Source organism: Nicotiana sylvestris, chromosome 8 (genome assembly GCF_000393655.2).
Source record: "Nicotiana sylvestris chromosome 8, ASM39365v2, whole genome shotgun sequence".
Classification (NCBI taxonomy): domain Eukaryota; kingdom Viridiplantae; phylum Streptophyta; class Magnoliopsida; order Solanales; family Solanaceae; genus Nicotiana; species Nicotiana sylvestris.
The window spans coordinates 146603624-146620631 of record NC_091064.1 but is presented as its reverse complement, the minus strand read 5'-3'; the positions used below and the strand labels follow the sequence as shown (position 1 = coordinate 146620631).

The following is a 17008-nucleotide window of genomic DNA, read 5'->3' as shown; positions in this document are numbered from 1 at the left end:
GTGTCTGTGTCCGAGGTTTTGATGGAGGCAGCATTAACACAGTAGGTGATATCATACTGGAACTAACCATTGGTCCAGTCGAGTTCACCATGGAATTTTAAGTAATAGATGTGGCAGTGTCGTACAATCTTTTGTTGGGTCAACCATGGATCCATGTAGCTAAGGCAGTACCTTCTACACTGCATCAAGTGGTCAAATTTGAATGGGATAGACAAGAGATTGTGATACACGGGGATGATGGCACACACGCCATCAGTGATGCTATTGTGCCCTTCATAGAAACCGACGATGATAAGGGCCCGTGGGTTTATCAGGTTTCTGATGCAGTCTCGATAGACAAAATTCCTGAGGGCGAGAGCCTTCCACTTCCCAGAATCACAGCTGCAGCCTTCAAGATAGCAGCAGAAATGTTGAATAATGGGTTTGTACCAGGGAAAGGTCTAGGGGTTGATCTGCAGGGAATGATCCAGCCAGTTTCTTTGCCCAAGAACCTGGAAAAGTTTGGGTTAGGATTCAAGCCTACCGCAGCGGATGTGGAGCGAGCCCGCAAATTGAAGAAAAGAGTTTGGGTCATTCCTAAACCAGTCCCACGCCTGTCCAGATCATTTGTCAAAGCAGGATGCAAAAAGTTGCCAGTCCCGGAAGTTCTTGGACCTCTGATGGGGCCAAACGGAGATTTGAATGAATGCTTTGGAAGAGTGTTTGCCGACGTCAACATGATAGAAGCTGGAGAGGGCTCTAGTAAGGCAGACATACAGTTTGTGGGTCCCAAAGTCAAGGTCAACAATTGGATGGCTATTCCTCTTCCTACTTGGAGGGAGTCTTGGTAGTTGATTCTGATTTTCCTTTTCTGTTTTCTGGATTATTCCAGGGCTGTAATCCAGATTTCTTTTTATTATATCGAATACAGTGTGAAGCCTTGTTATTCCATAAATAAAACAAAAAGTTTCTGCTTTATTTCTTATTATTTTAATTTTGTTTCTTTCGTTTCTTTTTCTGAACAGTTCTTTTTGTACTGGTTCTAATGACATGGCATGCAAAACGGATCTTCAACCTAGTCTAAAAGATCAATCTGATTCCGAGCTAAACATACAAGAGATCGATTATGATAATGAATCGGAATACAATGAGGATGAAGCATTCGAGGAGATAAACAGGGAGTTGAGCCAGTTTGAGAAAAATACAAACCCAACTTAAATGACACAGAAGCCATCAATTTAGGGGATGCCGGTGATATTAGAGAAACTAAAATAAGCATCCACATTGCACCAAATATCAGGGAGGAATTGATCAAAACACTTATTGAATTCAAAGATGTTTTTGCATGGTCATATGATGACATGCCGGGGTTAAGCACAGATTTAGTGGTTCATAAATTGCCCACTGACCCGGCATGCCCTCCTGTCAAGTAAAAATTGAGGAAGTTCAAAACGGATATGAGTGTGAAGATTAAAGAAGAAGTAACCAAGTAGATGCAAGCAAAGGTTATTCGCGTCACTCGATATCCTGATTGGTTGGCTAATGTGGTGCCGGTACCAAAGAAAGATGTAAAGATCAGGGTGTGTGTCGATTACCGCAATCTGAATAGGGCAAGCCCTAAAGACAACTTTCCTTTACCCAACATCCATATCTTGATCGACAATTGTGCCGGACGAGAGATCGGATCTTTTGTGGATTGCTATGCTGGGTATCATCAGATACTGATGGATGAGGAAGATGCGGAAAAGATAGCCTTCATTACGCCGTGGGGAACTTATTACTATCGGGTAATGCCATTTGGTTTGAAGAATGCTGGGGCAACGTATATGAGAGCAATGACCACTGTGTTTCATGACATGATCCACAAAGAAATCGAAGTGTACGTAGACGATGTAATCATAAAGTCCAAGCATCAGGAAGACCACGTAGCAGACCTAAGGAAGTTCTTTCAAAGACTTCGAAGGTATGATATTAAGCTCAACCCGGCCAAATGTGCATTTGGTGTTCTATCTGGGAAGCTTTTGGGATTCATCATCAGTCGGCGAGGTATTGAACTGGATCCATCAAAAATCAAATCTATCCAAGAGTTGCCACTGCCAAAGAACAAGACAGAAGTAATGAGTTTGTTGGGAAGATTGAATTACATCAGCAGATTTATTGCTCAACTCACAGCAACCTGTGAACCCATTTTTTGGCTGTTAAAGAAGGATGCTGCAATAGGATGGATGGCGGAATGTCAGGAGGCATTCGACTAGATCAAAGAATATTTATCAAATCCACCTGTATTGGTTCCCCCTGAGCCGGGAAGACCGTTAATTCTTTATCTAACGGTCTTGGAGAATTCTTTTGGTTGCGTGTTGGGGCAACACGACATTACAGGAAGAAAAGAGCAAGCCATCTATTATCTCAGCAAGAAGTTTACAGTATATGAGGTTAAGTACACTCAACTCGAGAAGACATGATGCGCCCTAACCTGGGTGGCCCAGAAGTTGAAACATTATTTATCCTCATATACTACTTATCTCATTTCCCGTCTGGATCCGTTAAAGTATATTTTCCAGAAACCTATGCCCACAGGAAGGTTAGCAAAATGGAAAATATTACTCACAGAGTTTGACATCGTCTACGTGACGAGGACAGCCATGAAGGCCCAAGCGTTGACAGATCACTTGGCTGAGAATCCTGTTGATGAAGAATACGAGCCGTTGAGGACGTATTTTCCTGATGAAGAAGTGATACATATAGAGGAGTTAGAACTGAATGAGGAACCAGGGTGGAAGCTTTTCTTTGACGGGGCTGCTAATGCAAAAGGAGTTGGAGTAGGAGCAGTACTTATTTCAGAAACAGGACATCACTATCCTGTTACAGCTCAGCTACGTTTCTATTGTACCAACAACATGGCTGAATATGAGGCATGTATTTTGGGCCTACGATTGGCTGCAGACATGGATGTTCAGGACGTCTTGGTCTTGGGAGACTCGGACCTCCTAGTACATCAGATCCAGGGTGAATGGGAAACACGGGATTTGAAGCTTATACCATATCGACAATGTTTGCACGATCTGAGCAAGCGATTTCGATCAGTGGAGTTCAGACACATCCCGAGAGTTCACAATGAGGTTGCCGATGCTTTGGCCACTTTAGCATCGATGTTGCACCATCCAGACAAAATCCATGTTGACCCATTGTATATTCAGGTTCGTGATCAGCATGCCTACTGCAACATAATAGAAGAAGAAATGGATGGCGAGCCATGGTTTTATGATATCAAGGAATACCTCAGGATGGGGATATACCCGGAGCAGGCAACCGGAGATCAAAAGAGAGCCATTCGACGACTGGCAAATGGATTTTTCCTCAGTGGAGGAATGTTGTACAAAAGAACCCCAGATCTGGGATTGCTGAGATGTATTGATGCAGGTCAAGCCACGATAGTGATGACAGAGGTACATGCTGGAGTCTGTGGGCCCCATATGAGCGGATATGTGTTGGCAAAGAAGATTCTGCGAGCGGGATATTATTGGCTCACTATGGAGCATGATTGTATCAGTTTCGTACGAAAATGCCATCAGTGTCAGATACACGGAGATCTGATTCATTCTCCACCAACGGAATTGCACACAATGTCAGCACCATGGCCATTTGTGGCATGGGGCATGGATGTCATTGGGCCTATTGAGCCGGCAGCTTCGAACGGTCACAGGTTCATTCTGGTGGCCATCGACTATTTTACTAAGTGGGTTGAAACCAAAACTTTCAAGTCAGTAACCAAGAAGGCAGTAGTGGATTTTGTCCATTCCCATATCGTCTGTAGATTTGGGATCCCGAAAGTGATAATCACGGACAATGGTGCTAATCTTAACAGTAATTTGATGAGAGAAGTATGTGAACAATTTAAGATTACACACCGTAATTCCACCCCTTATCGTCCCAAGGCGAATGGAGCTATTGAAGCGGCCAACAAGAACATCAAGAAGATACTGAGAAAGATGGTAGAAGGATCCAGGCAATGGCATGAAAAATTACCATTTGCATTGTTGGGTTATCGCACTACCGTTCGGACCTCAGTAGGTGCAACCCCTTATTTGTTGGTATATGGAACTGAAGCAGTAATACCTGCGGAAGTGGAAATTCCATCCCTTCGGATTGTCGCCGAGGCTAAGATTAATGATGATGAGTGGGTCAAAACCCGTTTGGAACAGTTGAGCTTGATTGATGAAAAGAGATTGACAGCTGTTTGTCATGGACAATTATATCAAAGGAGAATGGCAAGAGCCTACAACAACAGGGTGCGCCCCAGAAAATTTGAAGTGGGGCAACAAGTGTTGAAACGAATCCTGCCACACCAAGTGGAAGCAAAGGGCAAGTTCGCCTCGAATTGGCAAGGATCATTCATTGTAACCAGAATATTGTCCAATGGCGCTTTATGTTTAACAGATATCAAAGGAAAATGAGTCGACATGGCTATCAATTCCGACGCAGTTAAGAGATATTATGTATGATCTCTTTTGATTGTAATTGCCATTTGTTTGTGTTTGGCATTTATCGGAGAATGAAATGACGGAGACAATTCTTTTTTATATCAAAACACTTTAACCTTTGCTTACCCTTTTGAGCCTTATTTATTCTTTCATATCCCTCTTTTGGAGTCAGTAATTAAAAATAAAGATAAAAGAGATAAAAACAATAATAAAGACAAAAGAAAAATCACAAGAAAAACAAAGGAAGTGGGAACTACGTTTGACCTGATTCCTCAAAGAAGGATACGTAGGCGCCTCGCGTCTCGGTCATAGTGTAACAAAAAAAATAAGAATCCCCAAGCAAGAAAAACTGGGGCAAAAGTTGTGTTATACTTTTGAGAAAGAAAGTTTGATTCCAAGAGTTGTAATGTTTTACCCGTCAAAACTATTTTGAGCTTTTTAATAGCCTTTTCTTTTAACCCCACACAAAAATCCCTATTGATGTCCAAAAAAGACCTCCCGATCAGTATCCGAGAAGTGCCAAGTCATGCAAACGAAAGTCGGAATAACACTCTGATCCCAGCAGAGAAGAGGATCATAAGCTGGAAATGAATTGATAGCCGAAAGAATCCCCAACAAAGAGCGTCATATCGACAAACGCTCCAGTCCCCAACTGAAAAATAAAAATAAAATGAGAGAGTCTTATTGGTGAAAACCTTCACAGGCACCATGAGGAAACGGGAGTTGAGAGAAATGAGAGAGTCTTATTAGTGAAAACCCCTCGAAGGGCACTATGAGGCGACAAGGCGAGATTGGCGGAGAAGGTCCACCTTTGTCAAAAATTGAGTATTTATTTATCCCCAGCAAGATGAGTCCATCCGAAAGATTGATGGATACAAATAGACTAGGTTGATCAATCCGGAATGCACGACATGATCATTGGGATTGGTTATATCTTTCAGATAAGTTCTTTTCTTTTCTTTTTCCCAAGCATTTGTTCAGAAAGACTTCTTTTCTATCTTTAAAGTTGTCAATCTTTCATTTCTTAGTTTAAAAGATTTTATTTTTCCAGTAGTTTATTTTGAAAAGGATTATCAGAGTTTACTACCAATTGCCAAAATGATGCAAGGCGAAATGCGAAAGACAAGCCAAAGATAAGGCGACAAAGTGAAAAGAAGTTTGTCGCAAGACCAAATGATGAATGAGTCTAGATCTTAAGAGGCCCAAATTTCTAAGGGAAATTACGGATCGAATTTTAAAATGATCTTCAGCAGATTTGCGAGATACAGGAACAACTCCGATAGATTCTCAACCAAGCTCCACAATGGTCAGACGACACAGAGTGGGGAAGGAAGAGAAACGAAAACCATCCCCAGCGGGAATATCAGCCCCTGCAATCAATATTCTCCCCATCAAGTTTTATAGCAATGCAAGGAAAAGAAAGGGGAAAAACCATCCTCAGCAGAAGTGGCACGACCACTCGCCCCCCCATTTTAAACTAATGAATTTTTCTTTGATTTGAAACAGGGAAAAGGAATATTATTGACCGCAGGAAGACAGGGTCATAGAGAAGATCATCAAACTGGGGCAGAAAATTTTCTCTCATTACGAAAATTTTCTTAAAAACCAGATAGTCATTTGGGAAAGAGAGAGGATAACACAAGTGTTGAAGAAAGGAAAATCCCCAGCAGTATACGAGAAGGGAGAAACAAGTTTTAAGAGAAAAACAATCTTGGAAAAAGCAAGATAATCAGTATCATCCCCACCATTATTAAAAGGAGAAAGATAATTCCCCAGCAGTGTTATTCCCGGCAGGTTTCAGGGAAGCAAAAGCACCAGCTTTAAAGGAAATAGTCATTGAAGAAGGAACATGACATATGGGTGAAATAAAATAATGGTGTTATCCCCAGCAATTTTCAGAGGAATAAAACACCAGTTTTGAAGGAAGCAGTTAAAGAAGTCAGGAGCCCGCCTGGAGAATGGAGGCTGAATTATTTCGAAGTTATTGAAGTCAGGAGCCCGCCTGGAGAATGAAGGCTGATTTATTTTTCAAAGTTAGAGAAGTCAGGAGCCCGCCTGGAGAATGGAGGCTGAATTATTTTTAAAAAGTATTGAAGTCAGGAGCCCGCCTGGAGAATAGAGGTGATAAAATTTTAAGAGTGTTGAAGAAGTCAGGAGCCCGCCTGGAGAATGGAGGTGTTAGAATTTAAGAAGTTGTTGAAGTCAGGAGCCAGCCTGGAGAATGGAGGCTGAATTATTTTAAGAAAGTATTGAAGTCAGGAGATGATAAAATTTTAAGAATGTTGAAGAAGTCAGGAGCCCGCCTGGAGAATGGAGGTGTTAGAATTTAAGAAGTTGTTAAAGTCAGGAGCCCGCCTGGAGAATGAAGGCTAAATTATTTTGAGAAAGTTGTTAAAGTCAGGAGCCCGCCTGGAGAATGGAGGCTGAATTATTTTGAGAAAGTTGTTGAAGTCAGGAGCCCGCCTGGAGAATGGAGGCTGAATTATTTTGAGAAAGTTGTTGAAGTCAGGAGCCCGCCTGGAGAATGGAGGCTGAATTATTTTGAGAAAGTTGTTGAAGTCAGGAGCCCGCCTGGAGAATGGAGGCTGAATTATTTTGAGAAAGTTGTTGAAGTCAGGAGCCCGCCTGGAGAATGGAGGCTGAATTATTTTGAGAAAGTTGTTGAAGTCAGGAGCCCGCCTGGAGAATGGAGGCTGAATTATTTTGAGAAAGTTGTTGAAGTCAGGAGCCCGCCTGGAGAATGGAGGCTGAATTATTTTGAGAAAGTTGTTGAAGTCAGGAGCCCGCCTGGAGAATGGAGGCTGAATTATTTTGAGAAAGTTGTTGAAGTCAGGAGCCCGCCTGGAGAATGGAGGCTGAATTATTTTGAGAAAGTTGTTGAAGTCAGGAGCCCGCCTGGAGAATGGAGGCTGAATTATTTTGAGAAAGTTGTTGAAGTCAGGAGCCCGCCTGGAGAATGGAGGCTGAATTATTTTGAGAAAGTTGTTGAAGTCAGGAGCCCGCCTGGAGAAGCAACAGCAAGCAACAACAGTAACAGCAGTCCCATGGTAGTCTCAGCTACCAAAACTTCCCGAACTACATTGACCTGATTCCCTTTTAGCCAGGGATATGTAGGAAACCTTTGAAGCAAGGTTCGGTCAAATATTTCAAAAATGCTTCACACGGAATAGTCAAACGGGCAAAAAATCGCTCGTATCCGCTCACTTTATCTTTGTACGAAAACTCTTTGTATTTTCGGACAAAGAGGGGCAGCTGTGAGCACGTGATTTTTGCCTCACAAGAACTACTCCAAAAGAAATCACAAATAATTTTTCTTTGTATGCAATTTTTGAAATTTCGTGGCATTTCGTCTGTGCATGTTTATTTTATTCTAATTAAAGAAAAATACAAAAAAAAATGGTAATGCAGATGCATATGCATTCAGGAATTAATATTGCATTTTTAGAATTAATTAATCATTGGTTTATATAAAAGGATAATATAAAAATAATATATTTAGGAAATTATAAACCATAGTTTGGTTTTAAAAGAAGGAAAATCACAAAAAATATGTAATTGTTATAATTTTTGTCATTTAAGTATGCCTTTGTGTGATTTTGATTTTTAACTAAATGTTTAATTTGTGTGATATTTATTGTCAAGTGTTAATTGATTTTACAATTTAATTAGGAATTGTGTGAAATTAGGAATAAAAGTAGAAAAGAAAAAGAGTTGGAAAAAATAAAGAAAATCCGGTTTGGGCCAAAAATTAAACTTGAAAGCAAGCCCAAAACGAGCTGGCCCAATGCGTAAACTGGTCCGTCTCCTCAGAGGTGCCCGAACGGCACCGTTTTTGTCACAGTTGAGCGGGGCCGTTGATTTCACCTGATCAACGGTCCAGATCAATCCTCATAACCCGTCCAACAAAACCCGACCAAGGTCCGTCCTAACCCGCCCTGTTACTACTTAAACGACCCCGTTTCGCCTAGGAATCGATCACAGCCGTTGAATTGTTATAATCCAACGGTTCAGATTAATCCCTTCAGATTTAATGTACCAAACCCCTCAAACCATTTCTACCCATCTCATTCACCCCCCCCCCGTTCCAAGCTTCGTCTTTAACGACCCCAATCCCTCCCCAAACCCTAGAGCCGCCACACCACCCCTTCGCTTGAAACCCGGCGGAAACAACGCCGCCCGCCACCCAAATAACACCCCTGAACCCCCGAGCCTTACTCAATCCAAATCTATGACCCTTGTTCCTCGACTCGTTACAGAACTCTTCGAATATAAGATCGAAGAGTCGACCCCAAAATCCTAGGTCGTCCAATCCAGACCAAATCTACACCCAATAATTCCCTGACCTCCCTCATGCTTAAACCACCATTAATCCCGTTGGAATCTCATGAGAACTGCTCGAATCCCAAATCGAACAAAGAAGAACCCTAGATTCCAAGAAGTCGGAGTTCGTCGAGATTGGGGGAAAAACTTGAGGTCTCGACTGACCTTAGTCGAGTGTTCTCACTCAGAATATTCGATTAAGGTCCGTTCGGCCTCAAAAAGGTCAAAACTGGTTCAAGACTGGGACATTTTTGTTAAAAAATCAGAGGTATTTTTCCTTTCTTTCTTTCCTTTTGTTCATGTATTCTATGTGTATGTAGTTGCCTATTTTATTAATTTGTGTGATTTTTCTACTTTTTTTAGATCAGTTCTGTTTCATCATTAGACCTCTTCATTTTTGTCCAATTCTGTCATTTGTTTGTGTTTGCTGTAATTGTGGTGAGTTATAATGCGTATAATCGATTTAAATAAGTTCGTCGATTAGTTGTTTTATTATAAATCCTTGCCTCTGTTAATGTTGATTTAGGCAGTCTATTTACTATTTTTAGATTGATCGTTAACATTTGTTGTAAGTAATCAGTTACTTAATTCCTGTCGATTAATTCGTTTTGTTAGTTCAATAAGCAGATTAGTCAAATGTTGTTATGTGTGTTTGATCCGGGGCCATTAGATCTCAGGGCATTGTCATTGAACTGACAATGAACCTGCCCTCATATTACCTCCATTCATGTGCATATCAATTCAAGTTTCAATTTCAGTTTAAATGATTCTATTAGAATTTTTTGTAAATTCAGTTTGTTTGTTTCAATTGAGATTCGACCTCAGTCATTTAGCTGTCAATAAGTGTGTTTATAGCTATCAGTCAGAGTTAATGTTCACATCTTTGATAGTTGGAACAAGTTGCAGAATAAAAGGCTGCCAGACAATAATATCAAGGGGTTTGCAGGGTTAGTTTGGGAATTAGCATACCCACTAATTAAACTAGGATCCCACTAGACTAAGTGGAAAAATTTCTTAATGGGAATGACACTTTTGCTGATTTTAAGGGGCTGAAAGGGGCACTAATAATCAGCACTAGTATAATGGGTTAATTAAGAAATGAAAAGTAGGATACTAAGTGGACAAGGCACTAGCTGAAAGGCTTATTTAAGATAACTGAAAATCTGATTTGGGGGAGGTGGGAAAAAAAAGAACAGATTTTAGAAGAAAAAAGCAAACTGAGAAAGAGAGAATACTGGAGGAAAAAAAAAGACAGAAGGAAGAGGAGGAATTTTCGAAAAAAAAAGTGACATTAGGCTGTACTTCTTAACCTAAAAGACCATTGTATTTTCAAGAGGGATAAGGCTGAGGTTTATTTCAATAGTCTCAGTTTGTTTCGTCTGAGTGTTCAAAGTAAGGCAACTATTGTTGCTTTGCATCTGTTTCTCTTCTGCTTTGACTGTGGTTGCATTTTGGTATTACTGGGATTCATTTGGCGTTGCTGTTGATTTTGCTTGAAGCTACTATTGGATATTCTTAAGTTTGCTGTTGGTTTTTCAATCTGCTACTGGTTTATCTGTTATTGGTTTCACTGGCTGTATTGCTGGATACTGCTGAACCTACTATTGCTGTTGCTGTTGTTTACTGTTGCACTACTGATCTTCCACTCCTTCTTTGCCTTTCCAATATCAGGTACACAACTGGCACATCTTGTAAGCTGGAAAATATTGAAGCATGAAATACAAAAATGAAGAGTTGATTGCTCTAGAATTCATTTTAAGTTGTATTCTAAAGCTTAATTGTACATACGTTAGTTAATTCCCTGTACTAGAATCATGTAAGTGTTTATTTATGTATAACTGGACTTTTTTTGCAATAGTTTAGTAAGAAAACTACCCATGGATGTTTAATTTAAAAGGATTGATATAGTAACTTTTGCTCTGTTAGACAGTATTATTTGTTAAATTGCATATATCAAGAGCATGTTAGGCCATTTAGTTTATTATCAAGCATTCAACAGTTATCTCATTGAATAAATGGCCTATTTCGGTAACTGACAGGAACATGGTTTAATTAGATACAAGTAGTTGATTTAATGCATATAAATGGTTTTTTAGAAAGAAAATTTAATTAGATTTCCAAGTTATTACATTACAGTAGAACGCCACTTTAAATTTGAAGGAATTTGTTAATAAAATGATACCATTTTTACAAGCTATGAATGTGTAGAAACCATTAATTAGCCCTATTGGATTAAGGATGGCCCGGGTCCAATTTTACCTCACATACGTTGGACTTGGGCCCAATAAATGGCAAATAGATCACCCTTATTTCAGAATTAACAAACCGTACATGGATCTTAACTAATAACCCGCATGCATGTAAATAAATTAGGTACCCTTTCTTATTTTATTTTTAGAGACGGACGGAAATAGAAAAACATAGTTACTATAGGATGATTCTTTTAAAATAAAAAATGGAGGTGTGCCTCGCATAGGAAATCACAAATTGCGGAGCCCTGGGTAAATATATATATATTTTTTTTAAAATTACTTAGACTTCGGGATGAACAGTTTTTAGCAAAACTCCACGGCCTTACCCAAAAAATAGTAATACGCTAAATGCTGTAGGCGCGCATTTTTATAATCTTATCCTCTTAAACTCGGGTGTGCATTTCATGCGACCCAAATCCAAATCCCAAAACATTGAATAAAAATGTGTTCCGGATTGCGGGTGCATTTCATGTGACGCAATTCAAAGACATATTTTTATACGATGTTCACATTCTTTTAAAATATAATAATAAAAGCGGTAAAGGGATAAAATTTGCACAGGAACTCATAATTGTATAAAATCAAATAATCAAGCCAAATGTAACAATTGAGCGACCGTTCTAGAACCACGGAACTCGGGAATGCCTAACACCTTCTCCTGGGTTAACAGAATTCCTTATCCGGATTTCTGGTTCGCGGACTGTAATACAGAGTCATTCTTTTCCTCGATTCGGGATTAAAATTGGTGACTTGGGACACCCTAAATCTCCCAAGTGGCGACTCTGAAATAAACAAACAAATCCCGTTTCGATTGTCCTTTAATTGGAAAAAACTCCTTTACCCCTCGCGGGGACGGAAAAAAGAGGTGTGACACTCGTACTTTGGTTTTGTCATAAATCTTATCCACCCTTATTTATTTACAAAAATAAATACAACAATAACAACAAACCCAGTTTGATCCCAACAGGTGGGGTCTGAGAAGGGTAGTCTGTAAGCAGACCTTACCCCTACCTAGTGCAGGTAGAGGGGCTGTTTCCAATAGACCTTCGGCTCAGGAAGGACAAGAAGAAGAAGTGGAAAGCAAGGAAGGAAGAGAAAAAAAAGGGGGAGGGGGAGGGGGAGGATAAAAAATAAGTAGTGCCAAATAATAGCAGCAGGGAATACAATACCTGAGGCGAACACAACCACATAACGTAATAGAAATCTAAGAATATGAAGGGACATGCATGCTACTAAGACTATCAGTGAACAACTATAAACTACCTACTAACCTTCTACCTTAATCATTGACCTCCATACCCTCCTATCAAGGGTCATGTCCTCAGTGAGCTGAAGCAACGCCATGTCGTGTATAATCACCTCTCCCCAGTACTTCTTAGGCCTACCTCGACCTCTTCTCAAACTCTCCATGGCCAACCTCTCATACCTCCTGACAGGAGCATCAATGTTTCTTCTCTTAACATGTCCAAACCATCTCAGCCTCGTCTCTCGCATCTTGTCCTCCACGGAGGCTACTCCCACTCTATCCCAAATAGCTTCATTCTTAATACTATCTCTCCTGGTACACCCACACATCCATCTCAACATCCTCATCTCTGCTACTCTCATCTTCTGCAGGTAGGAGTTCTTGACTGGCCAACACTCAGCCCCATACAACATAGCCGGTCAAACCACCGCTCGATAAAACTTACCCTTAAGTCTTAGCGACACATTCCTATCACACAAAACACCAGAAGTGAGCCTCCACTTCATCCATCTCGCTCCGATGTGATGTGCGACATCTTCGTCAATCTCCCTGTTACCCTGGATAATAGACTCGAGATACTTAAAACTCACTCTCTTAGGGATAACTTGAGCATCAAGCTTAACCTCTACATCTGCATCATGGGTCCCGCACTTCAAGTATTCTGTTTTGGTTCTACTCAGTTTGAAACCTTTAGACTCCAAGGTCTATCTCCAAACCTCCAACCTCGCGTTAACTCCGCTACGCGTCTCGTCAATCAACACTATATCATCGGCAAATAGCATGCACCAAGGTACCTCCCCTTGGATGTGTCGCGACAGTACATCCATCGCCAAGGAAAATAAAAATAGGCTAAGAGCCGATCCCTGGTACAACCCCATCACCACAGGGAAATAATCCGAGTCACCCCCCACAGTCTTCACCCGAGTCTTAGCATCATCATACATATCCTTAATCACCCTAATGTACGCTACCAGAACGCCACTGACCTCCAAACACTTCCACAGGACCTCCCTCGGTACTTTATCGTATGCTTTCTCAAGGTCAATAAACACCATATGCAAATCATTCTTCCTCTCCCTGTACTGCTCCACTAATCTCCTTACCGGATGAATCGCTTCCGTAGTCGAACGCCCTACATGAATCCAAACCGATTCTCGAAAATAGACACGCACCTCCTCACCCTGGCCTCCACTACCCTCTCCCAAACCTTCATAGTGTGACTCAACAACTTGATACCCCTATAATTGTTGCAATTTTGGACATCACCCTTGTTCTTGTAAAGTGGAACCATAGTACTCCACCTCCATTCTTCGGGCATCTTCTTTGTCTTAAAAATAACATAAATAGCCCAGTGAGCCACTCCAAACCTACCCGCCCCGCGTTTTTCCAGAATTCCACCGGAATTTCGTCTGGCCCCGTCGCTCTACCCCTGCATATCTTACGCATCGCCCCTTCCACCTCCTCTACCGTAATCCGCCTACAATACCCAAAATTCCGCTGACTCTCGAAGTGCTCCAACTCTCCCAGCACAATGTGTCTATCCCCCTCCTCATTCAACATTTTATGGAAGTATGTCTGCCATCTTCTCCTAATAAGTGCCTCGTCTATCAACACTTTGCCATCCTCGTCCTTGATGCATTTGACTTGGTCTAAGTCGCGGGCTTTCCTCTCTCTCACCTTGGCCAACCGGTACAACCTCTTGTCCCCGCCTTTGCCCTCGAGCTCAACTGAACAAATTAGCTTTAATCTACTAATTGCCTGCCAGGCTGCCACAACTTATTCAATTGGCTAGCAATATTAGATGATTAGGTACAATAAGACCTCTCTATAACAACCACCTTATACAATAATTTGTTGTTTTAAAAGTTAATTTTGTTTTTTGAAATTAATTTTTGCTATATTTTATCTATTTATAACATCCTTTTATATATAACAACTATAACAATATGCTTTTTATAAAATTACCCCCCATAATATCCATAGTCTTTTCTTGGGTACATTTTATAGAAATAAATATCTTAAATTATCAATAATAGGTATAGAGATTTCGACCAAATATTCTGAAACTATAATACATCACTTAGAACATAGAATATTTCGTGGTTACATACTTTCATAATTAAATTTTATTCTTGTTGAAAGATCTGCACATATATTTCTATTCCATTGGACAAAAAAATTTCATCGTGTATTGGATACCCTTTGAATGAAAGTTTGCGCAAATCTTTGTCAATTCAAGCGTTATGTCGTCACCAAGGAATTAGAGTCAAAACGACCTATCATTATGGATTTCTTCTTCAATCTTGAAAGAATTTTTTATTTTCAAGCATTTTTAAAATGTGTGTCTCAGAGTTTAAATCTCGCCACCATTAGTTAGGAGTTTGTTAAAATGTACTCCCTCCGTTTCAATTTATGTGAACCTATTTCCTTTTTAGTCCGTGCCAAAAAGAATGACCTCTTTCCCTATTTGGAAACAATTTACCTTTATGCAATGATTTATAGCCACATAAAATATATATGCTTCATTTTACGCCACAAGTTCAGAAGTCTTCTCTCTATTCTTAAACCTCGTGCCCAGTCAAATGGGTTCACATAAATTGAAACGGAGGGAGTATTGTCTTATTTAAATATATATATATATATATATATATATATATATATATATATATATATATATATATATATATATCTTTTAAAATTTTAGTTTTGAATAACTTTTTTTTTTATCTTTTATAAATTTCGGCTAATTTTTGTCCATAACACTTAGATAAAACGTAAACATCAAATGTTATTATAAGTATATAACAACCAATTGCAATAAAAACTACAAAAATGTCGACTGTATTATAATGTCTTTTTGACAGTAGAACCTTTGTAATTATGTGATCTACTGATTTTCGTTTTAAGAAAAAGAACGAAATTTCAGGTTATAACCAAAAAACGAAGTAATCGACAGTGGTTTTTTCTTTGTCTCCAAAGCAAAGTTTTAAAGATCGAGATTCTACATAGATTATTTGCTGGCCTTAGCATTTTATAGAAGAATCTTTATCATCCTACCTAAAAGGGATAACCAAATTTTCAATCTTTTGTTTCTTAACTAGTTAACATTAATGAGTTAAAATAAGCTAATTAATGTAAAGTTTAAAATGTACCTCAAACAATAGTGCACGCAGAACATTGTGCACCGAGTACTACAGTGCCCAAAATTTGTCTACAGAATACTTTAGTTTAAATTCTAAAATTTCCCCATTCATGACTAATGAATCAATGTTGGGAATTGATTCAAAAGTCTAGGTTTTTAAGTTTAATGCCTAGGATAGGTTATTTATCGTAAGTTGAATTAAGTCTTTTACTAGAGTTGAAAAAGTCTTTTGTTAGGTTGTTAATTTTTTGATTTTTTTGCTACTTTTATGGTGTTTTTCCTAGTGGTTAGTCATGTGGGAGTCTTTTGGATAAGCTTCATCTTTATGAGTTTGTAAGACTATAAAAGATAGACTCATCCAGTTAATATAGCACGCTATTCTACAAAGAAATTCATTCATCTTCCTTGCGTAACTCTAAGTTTTCTAGTTAAAGAATATCTCTTTTTTCTCCGTTGTGGTATTAAAGCTTGCGTTCGGTCTTTGACCGGGCGTTAAAGAGATTAAGAAACACGTGAGAGAGTGAAATACAAGAAGAAGAGAAAAGTATGACAGCAAATGGCATGTCCTCGTCTTCACAACCGCTCATACCCATCTTCAATGGCGAGAAGTACGAGTTTTGGAGTATCAAGATGAAGACCTTGTTTAGGTCTCAAGAATTGTGGAACTTAGTCAAAGATGGGTTCTTTGATATAGAAGAGCCGGATGCAGAGGAAGAGAGAAAATTAAAAGAAATAAGAAAGAAGTAAGCCAAAACTTTGTTCTTTATTCAACAAGCTGTTCATGAAACAATTTTCTCAAGAATTGCAGCAAATGCTACCTCAAGAAATGCTTGGCTTATTTTGAAAATGGAGTTCCAAGGTTCCTCAAAAGTAATTACTGTGAAACTTCAGTCTCTTAGTCGTGGCTTTGAAACATTCTTCATGAAAAATAATAAATCTGTGCAAGATTTTTTGTCAAGAGTTAGTGAATTTGTAAGTCAAATGAAATCCTATGGTGAAGAGGCAGGTGATGAAATTGTAGTTTCAAAAGTTTTAAGAATTTTACCTCCTAATGGGTTCTTTGCAATCTCATGAATCACGGATGAACAAGTCAATTGAGAAGACTGAAGAACAAGCTTTTCAACTGAAGGAAGAGCCTCCAAATCAGAATGAGAAGTCACTGGAACAAGGAGCACATGGACGTGGTAGAGGCTAGCACTTTTAAAGGCAGAGGACATGATATAGGCAGAAGCCAATCTGGATGGATAAATAGCCGCAAAGGTATAGTGTAATATTATAATTGTCACATATTGACCGTGTAGAAGGTAAATTCTGGTACAAAAATAAGCAAGCTGGTTATGCCGAGGAAGAGGAAGAAGAAAGCATGTTTTTCATGGCTCACTCTACCACCATAGAACATAAGATTGGTGTTTGGTTTGTGGATAGTGGCTGCTCCCATCATATGACTGGTGAAAGAACAATATTTAAAGAGTTAGATGAGACAAAAATAGGCAAACTTGGCTTGGGGATAATAAGGAAATCCAAGTCGAAGGTGAAGGTACTGTTGCTATCCAAACTAGTCAAGGTAAAGTGAAACTTATCCAAAATA

General features: G+C 39.4%; 1 protein-coding gene across 1 annotated transcript; it reads right to left on the bottom strand.

The window, feature by feature from the left end:
* Positions 1-12298: 12298 nt before the first annotated feature.
* On the bottom strand, positions 12299-12640 carry LOC138875802 (uncharacterized). The gene has a single exon (XM_070154672.1). It carries the CDS (start codon positions 12638-12640, stop codon positions 12299-12301), a length of 342 nt encoding a protein of 113 aa, XP_070010773.1.
* Between the last annotated feature and the right edge of the window lie 4368 nt (positions 12641-17008).

Excerpts from the sequence above, each read along its gene's own strand:
- LOC138875802 (XM_070154672.1), bottom strand. The coding sequence starts at position 12,640 with ATGAGAGTAGCAGAGATGAGGATGTTGAGATGGATGTGTGGGTGTACC.